This window comes from Sarcophilus harrisii, chromosome 1, assembly GCF_902635505.1.
Source record: "Sarcophilus harrisii chromosome 1, mSarHar1.11, whole genome shotgun sequence".
NCBI classification, from domain to species: Eukaryota; Metazoa; Chordata; class Mammalia; order Dasyuromorphia; family Dasyuridae; genus Sarcophilus; species Sarcophilus harrisii.
The window spans coordinates 74551087-74572298 of record NC_045426.1 but is presented as its reverse complement, the minus strand read 5'-3'; the positions used below and the strand labels follow the sequence as shown (position 1 = coordinate 74572298).

General features: G+C 33.7%; 1 protein-coding gene across 2 annotated transcripts in view; it reads left to right on the top strand.

Moving 5' to 3' along the window:
- Nucleotides 1–19915, top strand: part of C1H7orf57 (chromosome 1 C7orf57 homolog) — a 44689-nt gene extending 24774 nt beyond the window's left edge. For both annotated transcript variants that reach the window (XM_031957246.1, XM_031957248.1), the window contains exons 4-8: nucleotides 8005–8113; nucleotides 8888–9044; nucleotides 13600–13697; nucleotides 17247–17446; nucleotides 19635–19915. In XM_031957246.1, coding sequence (XP_031813106.1) covers nucleotides 8005–8113; nucleotides 8888–9044; nucleotides 13600–13697; nucleotides 17247–17446; nucleotides 19635–19681 — 611 coding nt within the window. In that variant the 3' untranslated portion in view covers nucleotides 19682–19915. The remainder of the gene's footprint in view (nucleotides 1–8004; nucleotides 8114–8887; nucleotides 9045–13599; nucleotides 13698–17246; nucleotides 17447–19634) is intronic.
- The last annotated feature ends 1297 nt before the right edge of the window (nucleotides 19916–21212 follow it).

Sequence of the window (21212 nt, the reverse complement as noted above, 5' to 3'; positions counted from 1 at the left end):
TGTACCCAATCAATACATTTCTTTCTCTGGAAGTGGATAGTATGCTTCATCATTAGTACTTTGGGATTGTGTTAGATCATTGTATTGCTGAGAAAAGTTGTTATTTATAGTTCTTTATCAAATAATATTGCTATTACAGTCTACAAAATTCCGCTGGTGTGTTCATTTCATTTTGCATCAGTTCATATAAGTCCTTCCAGGTTTTTCTGAAAATCATCTTGCTTGTCATTTCTTATAAAATGCTAACATGCCATTATAATCATATAGTACAGTTTGTTTAACCATTTCTCAATTGACGGACATCCCTTTGATTTCTAGTTTTTAACCACCTCAAAAACAGCTGCTATAAATATTGTTGTACAAATAGATCCTTTCTCCCCTTTTTTGATGCCTTTGGGATATATCCTCCTGGGGTTGTTCTAAATCAAAGAAGGATTGGTGACCTGCCTCAATGGTGGAAATCTGACACTTGGATTTCAGTATTCTGACAAATCCTAGTTCCTTCCATTGTTTTTGAGTCTAATGAATGGCATCTAAAGTTGTTTGTAATTCATCTTGATATTTAAGTTAACATATACACACACATTATATGTGTGTCCTCTGAATAGGATTATTATTGAGTGCTTTTAATGTAATCTTGTTTGTTTTATAGAGAAAATATTTTAAAGAAATTATTTTTATTGTTTTTATATCATATTCATTTACAATATAACCCACCCTCTCTTGCCATAGCCTTATAATAGAAAACAAAAAGGAGGGAAAAAAAGTTTAACAAAAACAAGTCAACATATCAATCAAGAACAAGAGTATTCATAGGTCCTCTAGCCCCCTTCAAAGAGAGAATATGCCATGCTATACCTCTTCTTCGAAATAAAAACAATACTGTATAATTATAATAGAGTCCAAACCATAATTGAAAAGATTCCTTACCATTCTATGGCTGACAAAGAAGTTATCTTGCCTCTCTTTATAGACTTTCAAGAAAGGGGAACAGACTACTCCATAAACAATTTATTCCACTTTGGGGTAGCTCTAATTGTTGGGAATTTCTTCCTAACATCAAATTTTTAATTTGCTTCTTTTGAAATTTCCACCCACTTATTATTTCTGTTTTTGCTCTCTGGGGTCACGTAGAACAAGACTTCATCCTTGCTCCTCCCAAATCTTATTGTAATCAGGCTAAACATGTCCAACTTCTTCATTTGAGACTCAAATGGTGTGGACTTCAGACCTCTGGCTTTCAGAGCTGCTTCCTCTGGGTAATCTCCAGGTTTCCCACATCCTTCTTAAATTGAATTGAGGGCCTTGCACTAAACACCATCCTTTTGTTGAAGCCAGTATACAGTGGGACCCTGAATCAGTCAATATTTATTACATGTCCCTTGTGTACCAGATACTGTCCATGTTGGGAGACACATGGAATGGCAAAAGTTGGTTTCTGCCTTTAAGGAAACTCACAGTCTGATGGGGAAGCAACAGGCAAAAACTATATAGAAATAAGAAATTTATAAACTAAATTGCAAAGTCAACAGAAGGAAGGCCTTAGAAATAAGGAGGCTCAGAAAAGGCTTCTTGCAGAAGGTGGGATTTTAGTTGGGCCTTGAAGGAATCCAGGACATGGAGATAAGGAGGCAGAACATTTCAATTAGTGACAATTCCCAGAATCAAGAGATAGAGTATCTTGTTTCAGGAACCGCAAAGAGGTCAGTGTCACTAGATCCCAGAATACATGGGGGAGTAAGAAGGCAGAACAAATGAAGGGTGCTTACAAAGGACCTTGAATACTAGAGAATTTAGATCCTGGAAATAACAGTAAGCAATAGGGTTTATTGATTGTGGATAGGGGTGGTGTACCATAGTCAGGAAGATTATTTTAGAATGGAAAATTTTTTGGCAGGGTTACCAACCAGCAGACTATTATAAAAGTCCAGTGTGAAACGAAGGGGACTTACATTAGAGTACAGGATGTCTGAAGAAGATGTACATAAGAGATGTTTTCAAAGTAGTAATGATAGAACTAGACAATTGATTGGATTATAGGATTGGGTAAGAAAGTAAGGAGTCAAGGATGTCACCTAGGTTTTGAGCCTGGGAGGATACTGACCCTCCAAATAATCATAGGGAAGTTAAGAAGAGAGAGGGATTGGGGCAGCTAAATGGCAGAGTGGATAGAGCACCAGCCCTGAAGTCAGAAGGACTGACCTGAGTTCAGTCTGACCTCAGGCACTTAACACTTCTTAACTGCATGACCCTGGGCAAGTCATTTAACTCTAATTGCCTCAGCAAAAAAGGAGGAGGAGGAGGGATTGAAAGGAAAGATTTTTAATATTTTACTTTTTTCAATTTTTGACATTTTTAACTTTAAAATATCTATAGTACATTCAATTAAAAATGTCCAATAGGTTCCTAAAGATGTGAGATTAGAATTATCAGAGAAGGTAGCTCTAGATACATTGCTTTGAGAATCAAATAGATAACTGAATCCATGGGAGATGATGAAATCATTAGATAAGATAGTATATTAGGAGAGAAATTATTTGTTATTGGTGGTGGTTGTTTGTCCTTGTTCTTGAAGAGGACCAATGACAGCAGGAAATGGATGCCATGCCATGCAAGTAAATTGAATGTAAGTGAGAGAGGGCTTCGCAAGGTTACCTATCTCACTTTCTCCTCTAGAACCATCTGGGTCCAGGGACAAAATAGTGATCATATGACTGGAATTGCGCTTTGAATGCAGTGGGAGACTTTGGCCTTTTTAAGCTAAGCCCTTTCCCAGGTTTTCAGGCTGTCTAAGGCAATGCCTTTTTAGTGATTAAGGATAGATAAGAAATAAAGCAAAAGAAAAAAGACCTCTCTTACCTAGACCAAAAAAAAAAAAAAAAAAGTCATTCTGAGAAGAAGAAGAAGCTTAGGATTTCTGGCCAGAATAGAAATAATTGCTATGTACACTATTTTGAGTCAACAAAACCCAAACTATGACCAAGTGAGACTTGGGGTGGGACTTATTGATGGCCAATTGGTAAAAGCCAGGGTGAATTGTGTGTAAGGCATGGTCCTTAGTAGAAGAAATCTAACTTGTAAACCACCAGATATCTTATGAGGTTTAAGGGATCAAAATTTTTATTTCTTTGGGCACCTGCAGGTAAGAGTGTAATTCTTTATTTGAAAAATGGAGAGGAGGGAAGGAAGGAAATTAGAATGGAAGAAAGAAGGGAAAAAAGGAAAGAAAGAGGGAAGGAGCATTGTCCAACAGGAGAACTGGCCATTTGGGTTCCTAGTGGGACAGTTACTACTGCTCACAGATTGCTGTCTTTTGTTCTTAAAAAGAATTGATGACATTCAGAAAGAGGACTATGGGGACCGAATGTGGATCACAACATAGTATTTTCACCTTTTTTTATTGTTGTTTGCTTGCTTTTTTCCTTTTTGATCTGATTTTTCTTGTGCAGCATGACAAATGTGAAAATACGTATAGAAGAATTGTACTTCGTTTAACATATATTGGATTACTTACTGTCTAGTAGAGGGGAAGGGGAGAAAGGAGGAAAAAAATTTGGAACACAAGTTTTTACAAGGATGAATGCTGAAAACTCTCTGCTTATATTTAGAAAATAAAATAGCTATTATTTAAAAAAAAAAAAAACTGATGACATCAGGAAAGTAATATCATGACTTGCAATTGAATTGAATTTAAGTGAGTGGCAAGAGATACATCAGGAGGACGATAGATGGCCCTGGATGTAGTTGGAAAAGTAAGCTCTTGTATGAAATTGATATTGGATGAAATTCCAACAAAAAAGACTGAAAAAGTGTGATCCTGTAGATAAGAGAACCAGTAGAGAAGAGTACATGAAAATGTAGAGAGAAGAGATTGCCAAAGAGAAGAGTTATCAGCAGTGTCAAAAGCTGCAATGACAATTGATTGTGGCCAGATGTACTTCAGAGTTCATAAAAGGGGAAGTGAAATATTTCTGGGTTGTAGAGGACTGTAGATATTGGGGAACCGTGGAAAAGTATACTTGAAGCAAAGATACTTACAGCAGGGTGTTAACTCAGTGTGATTGATGAGTTCTCTAGTTCACATATACTTAGTATAGTGATGTATGGTTTTACAGTTGGCACATGCTGAGTGTGCTCAGTGATGGTACATCACTGAGTAGTGATGTAATTGAACTAAGGTATATAAGGGCTGAGAGGACTTGATAAGCAGACTCCAGGCAGACTACATCTGATGAACTTCATAGGAATTATCTGTTTGAAATGTCATGATGTTTCTAAACTTATATAAACTGCAACCATACCATAATCATGTGAATATTTTTATTTTATTTTTTAAAAATTGTTATTGTTATAGCTTTTTGTTTACAAAACATGTGCATGGGTAATTTTTCAACATTGACCATTGCAAAACTTTCTAATTTTCTAAACTTTCCTATTTTCTAGGACACCCTGTCCTAGATGGCAAATAGTCCAATATATCATATGAACATTTTTAAAGTGATCATATATTTATAGCTGCTGGGGATCATATAAATAGTACAGATGAGTAAACAACTGGTTATGGACCAGAACTCTGAACTTGAAACAAAGGATTGAAACAAGGTGCTACAAGCTAATTGTACAATATTTCAGAGTCTGATTCTTTTTGTACAGCAAAATAACGTTTTGGTCATGTATACTTATTGTGTATCTAATTTATATTTTAATTTACTTAACATCTACTGGTCATCCTGCCATCTGGGGGAGGGGGTAGGGGTAAGAGGTGAAAAATTGGAACAAGAGGTTTGGCAATTGTTAATGCTGTAAAGTTACCCACGCATATATCCTGTAAATAAAAGGCTATTAAATAAAAAAAAGAAAAAAAGAAAAAAAAGAAAGAAACAAGGTGCTAAGTCAGTATAATTGATAGAGACGATAATTATTTAACATGATATTTAACAGTTCTCTAGTTCAGTACATGACTTAGTATTTAGGGTTCTACAAGATTCACACCTTTAAGAGAGCATATATAAGCTAGGATCCTCAACCAAGATTCAGTCCGGGAGATTCAGAAGCCAGAGAAGGCAGTTGAGGAGAACTAAGGAAGACAGAGAAGTGATGGCAGGCTGTCCTGTGGAGAACACTGAAACCAAGATCTGGAAGGCCTCTAGAAAAACTAGCCAAGCCCCAAGTAAAAGAGGCAAGGCTTTGAAAGAGACAATAAAGGATTTGGACTTTAATCCCTGGCTGTACTTGTCATTACTGAACTGAAAGGAAGGCTGTCCCCAGAAGCCCCCCCAAGAAACCTGCTCCCAGAGAAGATTACATTTTAGAGAAGAATATTACAAATAACCCCACTGAGTTGGAGTAACTTCCCTAAATTCACACAGGCGATAACTGTTAGAGCTGAGATTTGACCAATCATATTTTGCTTATTATTTTCCTTGTGTATTTTTGGACTACACATACTGATAATTAGGCAAGATACCAGTTATTGGATGGCATTTCAGGGTTGAATAATATGTAACAAAGGCTTTTTAAACTTTTCCCACTTTTGACCCCTTTTTACCCGAGGAAAAAAATAGGCATACAAATCATTTACTGATAATAAATAATAATTTTATTATTCCTCCCAGATTCAATTATGAAACTCCATATGGAGTCACAAACAACAGTTTAAAAAGCTGAATTATATAACATATGAAAGAGAAATGTGCTTGGTTTAATCAAGTAAAACAATACTGTTTTATATCTAGACATGTCTGACTAAAAGCCTAAAGGAAAGTTTCTGAAATCTATTTTAGGTAGCATTATTTTGTTATTTCTTTGCATTTTATTATTCAAGAATTATTTTGTGAGAAGTTTTTAAGAAAAATTATGATAGGTGGTTTAAACTCTGCTTTTTCATTAACTTTAAAATGGCTTAATATTTACTAAGATCTTTGAAATAAAAATATTTTCTATTAACCATTATCTGTTTCTTATGTAAAGATTTACACTAGGTTTTCTTTTAAATCTTCCCAGCTTTTGATTTAACTTTTTCAGATTTGCAATTCGAATTGATGAATTGAATAATCTGAATTGCTCTGAAATTGATGTAGTCAAAAGATGTGAGCATTTTTGAGGTTTCTTGGAACTGGCCCCTAGGTAGCATAGTGGATACAGTGTTGGCCCTCTTGTCAGGAAGAAAGCCTTAAGTTGTATTCTAGATATGTTATCGGCTGTGTTACCTGGGCAAGCCAGTTGGTATTTATCTGCCTCAGTTTCCTCATTTATTAAATGGGGATGATAGCATGCATCTTACATGGTGGTTAAGGTTGATGCATAGTTAAAAAGTATCTACTGAGATAACCCTAAAACATTGTATAAATACTAGCAGTTGTCTTAAAAGTTGCTTCATCATTAATCGCATATGGGATTTGGTGTTATCCTTCACTGAAAATTATATGCGTCTTACTTTGTGGTTAAGGTTGATGCATAGTTAAAAAGTATCTACTGAGATAACCCTAAAACATTGTATAAATACTAACAGTTGTCTTAAAAATTGCTTCATCATTAATCACATATGGTATTTGGTGTTATTCTTCACTGAAAATTACAGATAGCCTCTGATCACTTTTCATTCACTGTTCCTGAATTGCAGAAAGCACTGTACAGAGTGTTCACTTTACACTTCACTGTACAGATAACAGTATAGAGCTTTTAAGTTTTCTCTTGGCCTTCTGAAAAGTACATCTTTGATTACTTGTAATTCAATGTAGAATAGTTTATCACTTAATTTCTGCTGTAGAAGAATTGGCTTTGATTCAGGAAAACTCTGAATACCTGTCCTATTGCTGCGTTTAGTTATGAAGGACTTGTCAGTCAACAAAAACTTATTACCCATCTGCTGTGTGCCCACTACTCTACCACTTGCTGGGAATGTGTAACCAAAAATGAAATCATTCCTGCCTTCAAAAAACTGACTCCATTGAGGGAGCCAACTTGTACCTACCCATAAATATACAAAAGAAACGTGGTAATTTGGCCTAAGAGAATAACAACCAAGAGGCTCAGGAAAGGCATTATAAAGGGAATAGTGCTTGGGGTGAGTTCTGAAAGAAAGTTGGAATTCTCAAAGACCAAAATGAAGAGCCAGGGCATTCTAAGCTTGAGCAGGTGCCAAGACAAAAAAATGGAACATTATATAGAGGAACAACAAGGAGACGAGACCCCTTTGGTTGAAGAGAATTTGGTAGAGAGCTTTGCTGAGCAATGGGGCAGGAAATGTATGATAATTCTGGAAAGTTAGGTTGTAGCCAAACCTTTAAATACCAAGTAATAGTTTCAGATTTTGCTCCAGACACTAAAGTTGACTGTGTAACCCTAGGCAATTCACTCCTTCACCTAAGTTTCCTCATCTGCTAAATGAAGAAGCTGAACTTGAAAGTTACTTCCAACTCCTAAATCTGTTATCTTTGATCCAAGAGGTGATAAAGAAATCCTGGAGTTATTCTGTAGGGGAGTAGGCCTTTATTAGATAAAATAGATAAATAAGTTTTAAAAGCTAGTCAGTTTTAATCAATTCTGATATATTACTTACTTAAAATGTAATTATTCAGTTAAGATTTTAGAATAATCAGTTCTTAGTGTAAATATTGAGAAGAAATAGAAACACCAAGAGAAGAAAATTATAATTCAATCTGCTTTTTGCATAAATGTTTTGGAAGCTAGCCATATGTTTATATTTGAAAATAAGTAATAGTCTAACAATTGTTAAAAGGCTATAGATGTATTTTAGAAAAACAAATGAATTTTATCTCTAAAATTTGACCTTGCCTCTCAGAGCTCTTATAGCTTCAATAAATTAGCCAGTGTCTATGGTATCTACAAAACATTTTAATGATAAACAGCAATAAAACAGGCAGCAATTTCAGTTTAGTTTTCAACTGTTAATTGATATAGCCATACCTGTTAGCCAGATATCTTAATAACTATCCTTTGGCAATGAGGAAACTTTAATCATGTCTTAATCTTTAAATTAAGATTTATTGCAACATTTTGCTGCTGGTTCAAGAAAAGGATCTCCTGTTGCATATTCTATGCCTGAATGGTATACTCATCACAGTAAACCCCCAACAGCAGAACAGAGAGGGTAAGTATTGTTGAATTTATCTTAAATTTTTGCTTAACCTTGTGGTCAGGGGGAGTTTCTTTTAACTACATTTTAATTGAAAGGCAAAATAAAAAGTTCATGCATGCATTCACTACTATTATTAAATATGATTCTGAAACATTTCATAAAGAAATTTTATTGCTGAGGTGCAGCAGACCCTTGAAATTTAGAGCTTCTATGTATTCTCACATTTTGCCACTGAAGAGTTATATAATCCTGAATATTAATTCAATGCTTCATATTCTCTGCTTGTAGAATGACATTTTTATATATTTAGCTAATATTTCTTGGAATAAATGATATCTTGTATTGAAGTTATCTCAGTGCCCTAGTGAAAAAGGTATTATATAAATCCAAGATATTCTCAAATTTAATAAAGGTCATTTATTTATACAACACGTTATTGGCCAAGTTCTTTTGGTGTTCCTGGACAGACATTCTGCCTATGAACCACCAAATCCCTCCTGCCCAAGGGAGTTCTTAGCATATCATATATCAGTTTTTCTTCAAGTGTTAGGTCCCACTTTGTTTTTAATCTTATGGAGGGTCATCCCATATGTAAAAAATAGATGCTGGAAAGAAGATAGACCACACATTTGGGCAAGAATGTGGGATTTCACATTCTTGAAGGGAAAGTGGATTTCAAGTAGTAGAGGCAGAAAAGGAGAAAAGGACAAGAAGGGTGGCATTCATGGAAAGAAAAGATCATTTTCTAACTTTTATTTGAAATTATTAAATTTTTTTCTCCTGCAGAATACATATATCTTCTATCCCAGACTATATGATTTATGAAGAATTTAACCCTGAACAGGCCAATGGTAACTATGAATCCAAAAGGGGGCCTTTTGATTTTGATATGAAAACAGTTTGGCAGAGGGAAGCTGAGGAGCAGGAAAAGGAGAAAAAAAAGGTGACTCCATCTCAAGCTGGGATTTCATTGTTCCTGTGCACTTCAGAAACTATGTTAGGAGCTTCAAATGTCACTTAAATGTTATTTAATTTTTTAACATTTTATATTCATTCAACAAAGATGTAAACAGGTCCACTAGATGCTGCCAGCTATACTCCATGCTGGAGATGCAAAGCCCAAAATGAAGAATTTCACTTTCTACTGAAAATCCAGATTGTATATTTTACTAAACTTAAATTTTTTGATGAATTTCAAACCCATAATCATGTGCCTTTTAAAAAATTTCTTCTAAAACTTGCTTTCTTGAGGCTTTCTTCCTTTGTTCCACTCAAAATACATGTTTTTATTATACTTTTAACTAACCAAAACTTGATCTAGGAGAGGACAAAGTGATATATTTGTTTTTATCTACTTAGCACAAAGAAATTATGGATAGGAAAAATCACTTTTTTTCCCTTCCAATTCTTAATTTAACAGATCTTTATTACTCACAAGGGTTAATTCCTAAAGATGTAAATCCTGTTGATAAGAGAGTAACTGAATAATAAGGCAGCCTGTATAGGGGTCTCATTAGCATAAAGTGTCACACCTTTGCCTTAGCCCCAGAATTTTGTCTTTTCACTTGCCCATTAATTAAAGCTCCATTAATTTAACCTAAGATGCAACTGAGGCTTATCTTGAATATTTTGGAGGAAAAACTTATTAATCCAAGTCCATTTCCACCTAGTAGAATTTCTGGGATACATTCTGTCACTGGAACTGTATACTCCCAATCCTTTCTAGCTGATAGGATTTTCCAAAGTTTGGGCCTGCTGGCATGGCTTTCAAGAACCAGGATTCCCTTCCTTACCATAATGAAATATTAGAGAAGGTTTGGTAAATCCACTTTTCTATTTAGCACAGATAATATGGAAAATAAAAAGAAGATATTCTCCCAAGTTAACAAATAATGAAATTATATTCAGGGGGAGTGACTGACCTTCCATAGGAAATAGTCACTCAAAAAGTCAGTAACTGGAATTAAAACTAAATTTCCAAACTTCTGTATCATGTCTTAGTATTGATAAAGAACTGGACAGTTCTGTTAGATGGTGCTTGGATAAATAATGACAATATCATCATTACAGAAATTGTAAAGACATAATAATTAGCAAAACATTAAATGCATTTATGATATCTGTCTTACATTTTATTCTAGGTACAATAAAAAAGTAAGTGAAAAAAGACATTGCCATGACTCATATAGAGAAAGTTAAAATTGTAAATAGCAGGGCAGCTAGGTGGTGCAGTGGATAAAGCACCAGCCCTGAAGTCAGGAGGACCTGAATTCAAATCCGGCCTCAAACACTTAACACTTCCTAACTTCCTAGATGTGTGACCCTGGGCAAGTTATTTAACCCCAATTGCCTCAGGAAAAAAAATAAAAGTAAATAGGATACAGGAACAAAGACATTAAAATATAATAATTAATGAACACTTAGTAAATGTATAGAACGTAATACATTATGAGTGAGAATAATGTCCTTAATAGAGAATGGTCAGGGAATTAGGGACTTAGAACTGTGGGAGATGTCTTATTTCTTTAATTTGAAGGATTTCTCTAGTGGTTGAAGGGTAAGAATTTGATTATCTGGTAGTGAGGCAGGAAGAAAAACTTGGAAGAAAAGAAATTTTTGTGACAAGGATAGGATAATTAGCAAAAAATTGAGATGTACCCAAAAGGAACAAGATGATCAGGCAAGGGGAAGAGAGGAAGTTCTGTAATAAAGTGAATCTGATAAAAGCAAGTAGGGTTATTTCATTTACTTCTTAGGAAATTGAAAAACCTTCAAGAGGAAGGAAGTAGTTGGCATATAAAAATGATGAATTTTTTTTAAATGATGCAATAGTTTTGAGAATCTACTAAATGCAGATTGTATTAGGAGTCAGGAGGCCAGAAAATAGTTGGCTATAGTAATCTAATTGTCTTTCTAGCATCTTGATTATGGCAATGTTTGAAAAGATAAAGAAGGAAATTTGGAGAAAATATTTTAATATATTTAAATATATCTTCTTGATTTTTTTTTTCTATCTTCTGTATTGGCCATAGAATCTCTTCCCTATACTCATCCAGAAGGCCATTCCTTATAACTTTAGGTGAAACAATGTAAAAGGAAAGAAATTCAGCAAAACTAATTCTTCAAAAAAATCTAATGTTATTTAAGTGTTTCATACTTATAGTCTATTACTTCCACAAGGAACCATGGGGAGCTATCTTCTCATATCTTTTCTTTGGGATCCTAAGTGTCCAATATAACTTTGTAGTTATTTCCATTTATATTGATATAGTCATTGTATAATTTGTTTTCCCCTTTTTGCTTATTTCAAAACCATTTTTGCTTCTATGTATTCATCATTTCTTAAAATGCAGTCTCATTCTATGGGATTCATGTACCACAGTTTGCTTAGCCATGCTCTAAATGATGAGCATCATCTTTGTTTCCAGTTCTTTGCCATTACAAAAAGTGTGGCTACAAATATTTTTGTGTATATGGGGTGTTTCTTTTTGTCATTGACCTTTATGGAATATATGTCTAGCACTGTAATTTCTGGATCAGAGAGTATGTTTTATTAATTTTCTTTTCATAGTTCTAAATTGCTTTTCAGAATGCTTGGACCAGTTTCTCTGTATAACAATGCAGGGCAGCAACTAGGTAGTACAGTGGATAGAGCACCAATCCTGGAGTCAGGGAGACCCGAGTACAAATATGGTCTCAGACACTTTCCATCTGTGTGATCCTGGACAAGACACATAACTGATTGCACACGTATGTGCGTGCGCACACACACACATACACACACATATTTATGTGCCTGTTCCACAACTATTCCAAAATTTGGGGAAACATTTGGAAATTTTAATTTGGGGAAACATTAATGAGAATAATAGGAATTGACAGTTTAAATATGAGAAGCATTTCCTAATGATACATTGGTTTTATACTAATTTAATGACATTGCCTACTAAAGTGGAGAGGCTTGATACAAGATAGAGACATAAATGGAAAATGAACAGTACATTGAAGAAAGAAGAAGGCAATTCCTGACTATTACCTATTTACCTTTAAGAATAGGTACTCTGAACCTGTGGCACACACACAAATTCCATTTCTTTCCCATCTGGTATCCCTTTTCCTTTTCCCTCTTTGACTAGAGCTACACAATCCTCTACGATATCACTGTGCTATAACTAGGGGTAATTGGTAGTTGAAGAATTGGTAATAGCACATTTAATTCCTCTGTGTTCACAGTTCACTAAGGAGAAGACTGCTCTTTAGGCAAAAAAGCAGGACCAAGCTTCTGGATGATGAGATATTACCAGTCCTAGGGAAGATCAGTGGCTGAAGAAAGAATAGACAGCAATAAACAGAAAAGGGATCTGTCAATGAAGTCTAATTGATTCTTCTCTTCCACCCATTTTCATCTTTGTCTCAAAAAAAAAGTGTTTTGGAAAAGCATTTTATATTTCAACATTGTACAAATGTTCAGGGTACAATAACATTGTACAAACACAATTATTGTAATAAAGATACTTATAGGTAACAACATATTTCTTAGATGAACTGATGAAAATATTCTTTTATTTTGTATAAAAAATTGTTACCTACACCATTAAGAAGTTTTAATACATAACATCGAGGATGAATGAAAAAGCATTTAGGTACTTACTATGTATAAAGTACTATGCTAATAAAGTCTAGAGATATAGACTGTATATGATAAATCTTATTTATACAAAACCAGTCGCACTAATGGTATATAAATGAGTTCTACATTTAGCATCTAAAATGCTTGTTTATAAATAAGAGTGAATCACTCAAAAGGTACTTGAGTTATTCTAATTAATTATAGATTGGGGAATGTGACCTACAATACTGCTGTTACTAATTATTACTTGAATGAATCACAAGTCTTATCCATTGCCAACTAAATGAGCTATTGGACAACTAATTATTGGTGTACCTTACAACTCATTACTATATCTCTTTTTTTCTCTCATAAAAGAGTACTAATTTTTTAATGTCTTTTTTTTCCTTCTCATTCTTTTATATCTTTGACTATATTGTTCCATCTGTAGTCATCATTTGGAACCTAAAAATAGCAGGGTTATAGAATTTTCTTATTCCTAATAAAGACAAAATAACCTTTGGCAAACCTATTTTTTTTAATCCACTTTATTAATCAGCACTAGAAAGAAATTGTATATCATTGCCTTTTATAATCATTCATAAATGGTTCATTTGAAATGGCTGAGGTGGGTTATATCCTTCTACAGATTCAAAATATAGTATTTCATTATCTTCCAATTCAGAATTTGCCCTTTTGGAGGAGTATCTTGGGATTTTCATTCCTGAAATAATATGTTATTGTGACCATTGGTGGCGTTACAACTATTGTGTTACAAACAAGACAAATTTCAGTCTTTTACTGTTATTTTCTGATTTTTGTTGCACTTAGTATGTGGTTTCTGAAAATCTTTACTAAATTAGTGTTATATGTATTTTTCTTAACACAGGTGAAACTGCCCGCAATTAATTCAAGGTACACAAGCAGAGCAGGATCTTCTGCTGGTTCTAAAGATAATGCAAGGAATAGGTTTTCATTTCCTCCTATGTAAGTCATTAGAGCACTATTAATTTTCTTTGAATAAACCCTTGAGTCTTGATTCTATCTTTAGCCATTTGTATATAACGAAAGAGAGCTATTATTATTGTTTCTCAACAACAGCATTCTTAGCATGTCTCTTGACATTGGACTTTTCTTGCTTTTTTGCTTTCTTGCTTTTTTATGTGCCATTGTTTCTAAATGAAATGCTTGCGAGTCTCCTCACACAATGCATAGCACAGTTAGTACTTAAATGCTTGTTGATGAATTGCCACTTATTTCTATACTTTAAAACCTCCCTGAAAATGCATTTTCAGGAATTTGTCATTATATACCCATTCTGTCTACTTGTATGATGAACCTATTCCATACTCATGTATTTTGAAGTGTTTAAACTTGTAGTCTATAACTTTGTGTTTTGTAGATATATGCTCCTAAATATAATATAAGCTATTTGTAAATTATGTGAAAGAGGGAATAGGTGGGATATGGGTGTGTGATAAACTCTAGAAAAATATACTCAACTTAACCTACTTTGATGGTTTCATCTCTGGGCCTTCATGGCAATAGCATGTTTCAAACTGGCCATGCCTTCTGAGCCTGTTCAGCTCAGCTTGTCCATGTTCCCTCATGCCTATTCAGATGAAGTCTACATAATGCCCTACAAGTTTTCCTCTCAGTCTCTTAATGTTGTATAGAGGGGCACACAGCTGTTCATCAGTTGTCTCTCATTCTTGTAGCCAACCCTCCTCCTTTTCTCATCTTAGATTTCTGTAGTGATCTTTTGTACTCAGCTTCTTCTAGGCGACTCTTGCAGTAGCCTACTCATGCCCACTTTTTAACCTGTCCATTGCTCTTTGGTTATTTCAGAACTTCAGAAATTCTTCAGAGACTAATACTTTATGACACATCCACACCAGAGGAATGTTGATGTTAAGGAAGAAACTAGGTATTAGCTAAAATTAAAAGCACTATGTTGCCTCCTTTAAGTAATCCAGCCTAATTTCATTTTCCTCTTCAGATCTGGGCCCATTTTATTGTCTATTTAGTATCTACCCAACATATATGTATAAATGGACCACCATCATTCCATTCCACTACATGTCATAATTTGGCTAATTGTCATTCTTCATCTACTTGGTTTTCCCCCAATGTGGATAAAGAACTCTCTTGAATGAATAAGAATCTTATTTAGGAGGTTCTGCAATGTTCCCAGACTTGAGAGTCAGTACCATTCCTACAAATAGGAACATATGAAGAATCTTACTAGTAAAAGGGAACTCCTCTTCCCTATGAATCCTACATTGGATATCTGAAACAGTGTCAAATAATTTTGGCAAATATATTTCACTATATTTAATGTTTTACTTGATATTAAATAACCAGAAGATTATAAAAGTTATGTAGCATTAGACTTTTTTCAATGAATCTGATGCTTTTACTCTATGTATAAGTGATACCTTGTTGGAAGAAAGCCTTAAAAGTTGGAATCAAATGCTCAACCACTAATATAAGCTCAATGGGATCTTGTGTTCTGTATGTTTTATAGTCAGTTATGTAATTATAAAAGTGCAGTCTTTTTTAGACTGTATCTTGCAACAGCATGCCTTTTCTCGTACCTTCATCAAGGAAGATGACTTTAATGCATGTGTAGATTATTCTCATAAAGATTTTGTGGTGACAAGAAGTCAACAATGTTTTGTTCTATGAATATTATTATTTTCTCATAACATGATGTCTTGTTGACTTTGGATGCACGATAAAATTACTTCTGCCATTTCATGTAGAAGTCTGTGAACCATCTTTTTATTTATCTAACTTTAGGAATGTTTTGTGATCTGATCACTGGAGGGAACAATCACTTAAATGAAGTCATAGGTTCGTTTCAGTTATCACATGGGCTATATTAGGAAGTTTAGCATATACACACATGAATAAGATATTTATATATGTATCTAACCATATATACACAGTAATATATATATACATCTGTGTGTACATATACATATACATATATATGTGGACAAGTGCATATAAATACATATATACATGAAAACAAACTTTTTGAGGTTGATATCATGGGGAAAACTATTGTCTTTCCCTCAGTACTTGGTAGCTTTGACTTTAGAAGAAGAGTATATATAGGACTTAGAAGTTTAATGTGACCCAGGGTGGCATTTTTTCTTGTTATTATACTCTTTAGCATACTTTTATATTTTTTAAATTTTTGTTAGGAAGCAGTAGGGCATTATGAATAGAAGGCCAGACTTGGAGTATAGAGGGCTTCCATTTACGTTGTTTTTTTTTTTAATTTATGACAGATTCTGACCCTGTGATCATAAATAAGTCCCTTCATCTCAGGGTCTCAGGTAATTCACTAAGATGATATGCATTATGGAAAGGTTACTGATCTTTATAAGTGAAGGGAATTTGTACCCACTAATGAAATAACACATTTTGAATGGAAATAATATGTAACATTTACTTGGAAATGTCAGTTTGATTGGGAAGGAATACATTTCATTGGTGGATATACATTGTAGGACTATTATTTACCTATGCCAGTTTGCAGTTATTTGGGGAGAAGTAAGATCTCATAAAACAAAATTGAAAATGTTTTGACAAATAACTTTATCTTCCTTTTTATAAAACATTTTATATGTAGAAAAAAAGATATTCACTAGCTGTTCTACCTGAAATAGCACAGTCCTCGAAGCCTTCATTCAAATAGTAAAGAGGGCCAATTTTGTGTGTGTAGCTTTGTGTAGCACTGTGGAGACATAAAGAAGGATAATATGCAAGTCCCTACTCTCTATAACGACTAAATTGAGTTTGAAGAGACAAATACATAAAATATGGCAATTTAGGATAGGAAGAGAGAAGTATGACTCACCTTGAGAAAATTGTAAAGATCTTTTTAATGGCCCCAAACTTCTTCTTGAAACAAAGGCTAATCTTTATAATGTCAGCATTCTTCTGGTGTCATGGTGACTGCAACAAAAGATTCCTTTATAGTGTGTTTTCAGATGACCAATAAAAGCACAGATCCACAAACACTGTCTTGTGCTTACTTAATACTTTGCTAATTTCTTACATTTGATTTTATGGCAATTAATAATTTATGCCAGGTCATCTAGAGGTATTAACCTAAGTTGGCCTTTATGTTTTTATAAGGATGCTTGCTTATCTTACTTTGTCCATCCCACTGCTCCATTCTTTGAGGAAGAAATTTTCTGACCAAGTGAATTGCCAGACTCCCTGGTAATAGACGTTTTCACCAGTACTAGGTCCAGGCAGAATAGAAAGAGCCAGTACATTGGCAAATGATACAAGAGTAGGTTAGCTAGGTGGAGTGTGAAACTCCTGCCTATAGAATACATGTAGAGTAATAGAATCAGCTGATGTATAAGTTAATATAGTTTTTAAATGTCTTTATAATTTATTATAACAATCTGAATTAGTACTACTTTATGTTCAAAGAAGAAAAGATTTCTATCAATATTTATTTTTTAATTTTATATTTATATTTAGATTTGCCTTTTTCTTTCTTTTTTTGAGGCTGGGTCATAAAAACAATGAACCAACAAACTTCACCAAACTAATTAGCAATGGTTATAAGGATGAATGGTTACAACATCGTGGAGACACAGGAAAAAAATCTCCATCAGTATCTAAAATTTCAGAGGCATCTGAGTCGTCTGTGACTACTCCATTGTCTCAAGATCCATATGTTCCAGAAGATTCTGAGAAGCCTGAAGGTAGAGTATTTTATGTTGTATGATATCTCTGAAGTCTTTGGATAATATTGCTGGTGGCTTTCTGGAGCTTGCTTTTTTTGTTATGGAAGGCAATTTATTATTTTTAAAAGTTTTTTTATTTTTTCAAATATATGCAAAAATAGTTTTCAACATTCACTCTTGCAAAATCTTATATTCCAAATTTTTTTCCTTCCCTTCTTGCACCCCTTCCCTTAGACAGCAAGTAATCCAATATAAGTTAAACATGTGCAATTTTTCTAAAAATATTTCCGTATTTATCATGCTGCACAAGAAAAATCAGATGAAAAGGGGAAAAATCAATCAAACAGCAAAGGTGAAAATACTGTTTTGATCCACATTCAGTTTCCATAGTTCTTTCTCTGAATGCAGATGGCTCTTTCCATTACAAGTCTATTGGAATTGCCTTGAATCACCTAATTGTTGAAAGAGCAAAGTCCATCACGGTTGATCACATAATCTTCTTGTTGCTATGTACAATATTCTCTTGGTTCTGCTCACTTCACTCAGCATCAGTTCACATAAGTCTTTCCAGGCTTTCCTGAAATCATCCTGCTCATTGTTTCTTATAGAACATAGTATTCCATAACATTCATATATCATAACTTATTCAGACTTCCCTAAGTGATGAGCATCCACTCAGTTTCCAATTCCTTGTCACACCAAAAAGGGCTTCTATAAACATTATTGCACTTTTCTATTTTTTATGATTTTTTCAGGATTCAGACCCAATAGAGATATGCTGGATCAAAGGGTATGCACAGTTATATGGCCCTTTGGGCATAGTGGAAGGCAATTTGAACATGTCACTAAGTTTCTGAGATTATAGGTTAGGTTTAGTACCAAATATACACATTCTTTTTAAATTGGAAAACATGATATGGGTAGCTAAAGACATATGTGGCTTAGTATTTTCTTTTGATTTGGAAAGTGTACCAGATTAGTTATCCAGAGCTATTAAAATTGTCCCTGCTGGGAGTTCACATCAAAATTATACTGTCGACTATGTGCAGGTGCTGTCCTAAGTGCTTCAAAATATTATCATCACATTTAGTCAAATTAAACTGTCTGGTAATGCACAACTGTTAAGATATTTCCTTTATTTAACTGCTTAATTGGATATGTCCATGGGAAACAGCCAGAATCTGGAGGGGGAAGCTAAACTGGATATACTGACAGTAGCTAGTGGAACCAAGATTCAGCTAAAATTTGGAAATTATCTTAGGAGTTACCGCAGGAAGGAGACAATGACCCTATGAGAAACTGCCTCTTAGAGCTGTTTGTCTTGTTAGATTCATCACTCCTTCCAACCCACTGTTTCTTCTTGTGTCAGGGTAGCTCCAGGTTGTGGAGATGAGAAGGGATAGACTTGCCTGATGGGTCTCCCACCTTTGGAGGCAACTGGTACTGGTTAGAACATTGGACCTGAAGTCAGGAAGATGCAAATTTAAATCTAGATCAGCTGCTTCTTAGCTAGGCAAATCACTTCACTCTTGTGTGCCTCAGTTTCCTCAGTTGTCAAGTGGGGATAATAATAACAGTTCCCTCACAGGGTTTTTGTGAGGATCAAATGAGATAATAGTTGTTGAAAAAAAACACAACACAGTGTCTGACACATAGGAGGCAATATAAAAATGCTTTTTCCCATCTCATCCTCATCTTTAATGTAAGGGGTTGGGAAACACTTGTTCCATATTGTAATAAAGGTCCCAATAGGATTCCAGAAAAGAAGATGCCAGCCAGGAAAAGAGGAAAAGATCAGATCTCCCAATCCCTTTTTTCATTTTCTTTTTGTGTATTGTATCCTCTCATTTGATTGTAAGCTCCTTACATTAGTGTTTATCTTTTTTATGTTATTTGTATTCTCAATGCTTAGCAGAGTACTTAGCATATGGTAGTTGCTTAATAAATGTTTATAATATTATATCTATTGATAGGCAGGATTCCAAAACTATATTATAGCACACATAATTAGAATTACATTGGATGGATTTTGCCTTCTTGTCTAAGAATGCTCCAATTTTGTGCAGATTTTAGGCAGTATATATAAACATGTAATTAAACATAATAAAATTATTATTTTATCTCCTCATTTAAGAAAATGGATATTACGTTGTAATTGTACTTTTAATTGATTAATATATACTTATATTTTCATTTCTTTCACTAGGTACACCAGTATCTGAATCTGGAGAAACACCAACAGAACTCAAATGAAATCCGTAGCTAATATATTTTTTTTAAAGTGCAAAATGCAATAATATTATGAACAACTATATTTATAAAACCTTTATTAATACTTTATATTAAACTAGATTTTAAAAGAGATTATCTATCTTGCAGTGAAATTTTATATTCCTGCAATATAGAGCATGTATTTTTCTTATTTTGTTTCATTTTTCTGGATGGTAACATATGGTCAAGAAATTAAACTGATCTTTTTGTTACCTCTTTTTCTGCTGAACTGGTGTTTTCCTCTCATCATTGATAGCAATTATTTTTCCCTTGCACAGTACCTTAGGACATATCAGCTACTGCTCGAACTATTTGGTGGCATTTCTGCTGAAATAGATTTGTTAAGACTCTAATAGCCTCTAGGTGATAGTGTTCAAAGTAAAAAGACCTTAATTTTAAAAAGGGTATTAAGATGATATACAAGTTCTTCTTGGTACTTTAGTTCCTTTTAGAAATAATTTTGTATGTTTTTTAAAAGTTATATATTCAGACTTTAATATATTTAATATTAGAATATTATGCTATTGGTTCTTGTTAAGTAGTTTTTGTTAATTGTATCTGCCTTGAAAGTTATTAAACATTTAATATAACAATGTTATAATGTTCACTTAAGTTAAAGTTTTGTTAATTTTTTCCATACAGTTGAAAATGTAGGATATAAAATATTTAGTACCAGAATACTTATTAAGTAAAATTGTTTAATTTTAACATTGGTGATGTTATCGAAAAGTCTTGCTAGAAAAAAATCTCACAATAATCATATTATCACTCATTTTATGAAATCTTTATTAAGAATTTCATAAGTTTAATTTTAGGTAAATTTATGTTAAGATGTATTTCTATAATCTGAATTTGATTCACAAATGAATTTTTAGTTTTCTATTTAAGACTTTAGAAACTAATGATTTTCAAAACTTATAGTTTTTCTCCAGAATATCATGTAATTGCTCATTTGAAATTAAATCTTTGAAATTAATTGTGTAAGTGAAGCATTTATTCGAGCCATGACATATGACACTTTGAATTGTTAATATAGTGGGAAACATAAAAAATGAAATATTTTTTAAGAGAATATAAATGAAATAAGTGAGAATTATAATGAGAACATTTGTTTCTACCACCTGAATTTAGAGGAAATGGGGGAGATACTTTAGTATCAGAATGAGTATGGTCCTTTAGTTCTTCAAATCTTACATTTTTCAGTATTTCAAAAAAATCTCTGATTTACTGATATAGTTATTCCTTCCATCACAAGGACTGTATGCTGTTATGAAAGAAGACCGGATTCAGAGTTAAAGGATTCTGCCTGACTGTCTCAGTACTTAATCTCTCTAGGTCTCAGTTTTCTTCACCTGTTAAATTTGTGGATTGGACTAGATTATCTCTAAGGCTCTTTCTATATGATCTAAATTTTAAATCTATGATCCCGTCATCTCTGTGTCTTACTTAACAGTGTCAAGAGCTGTGATCAATCTTCTGCTTGGGTGATGAGTCTTGCTGAACTTAGCAAAGC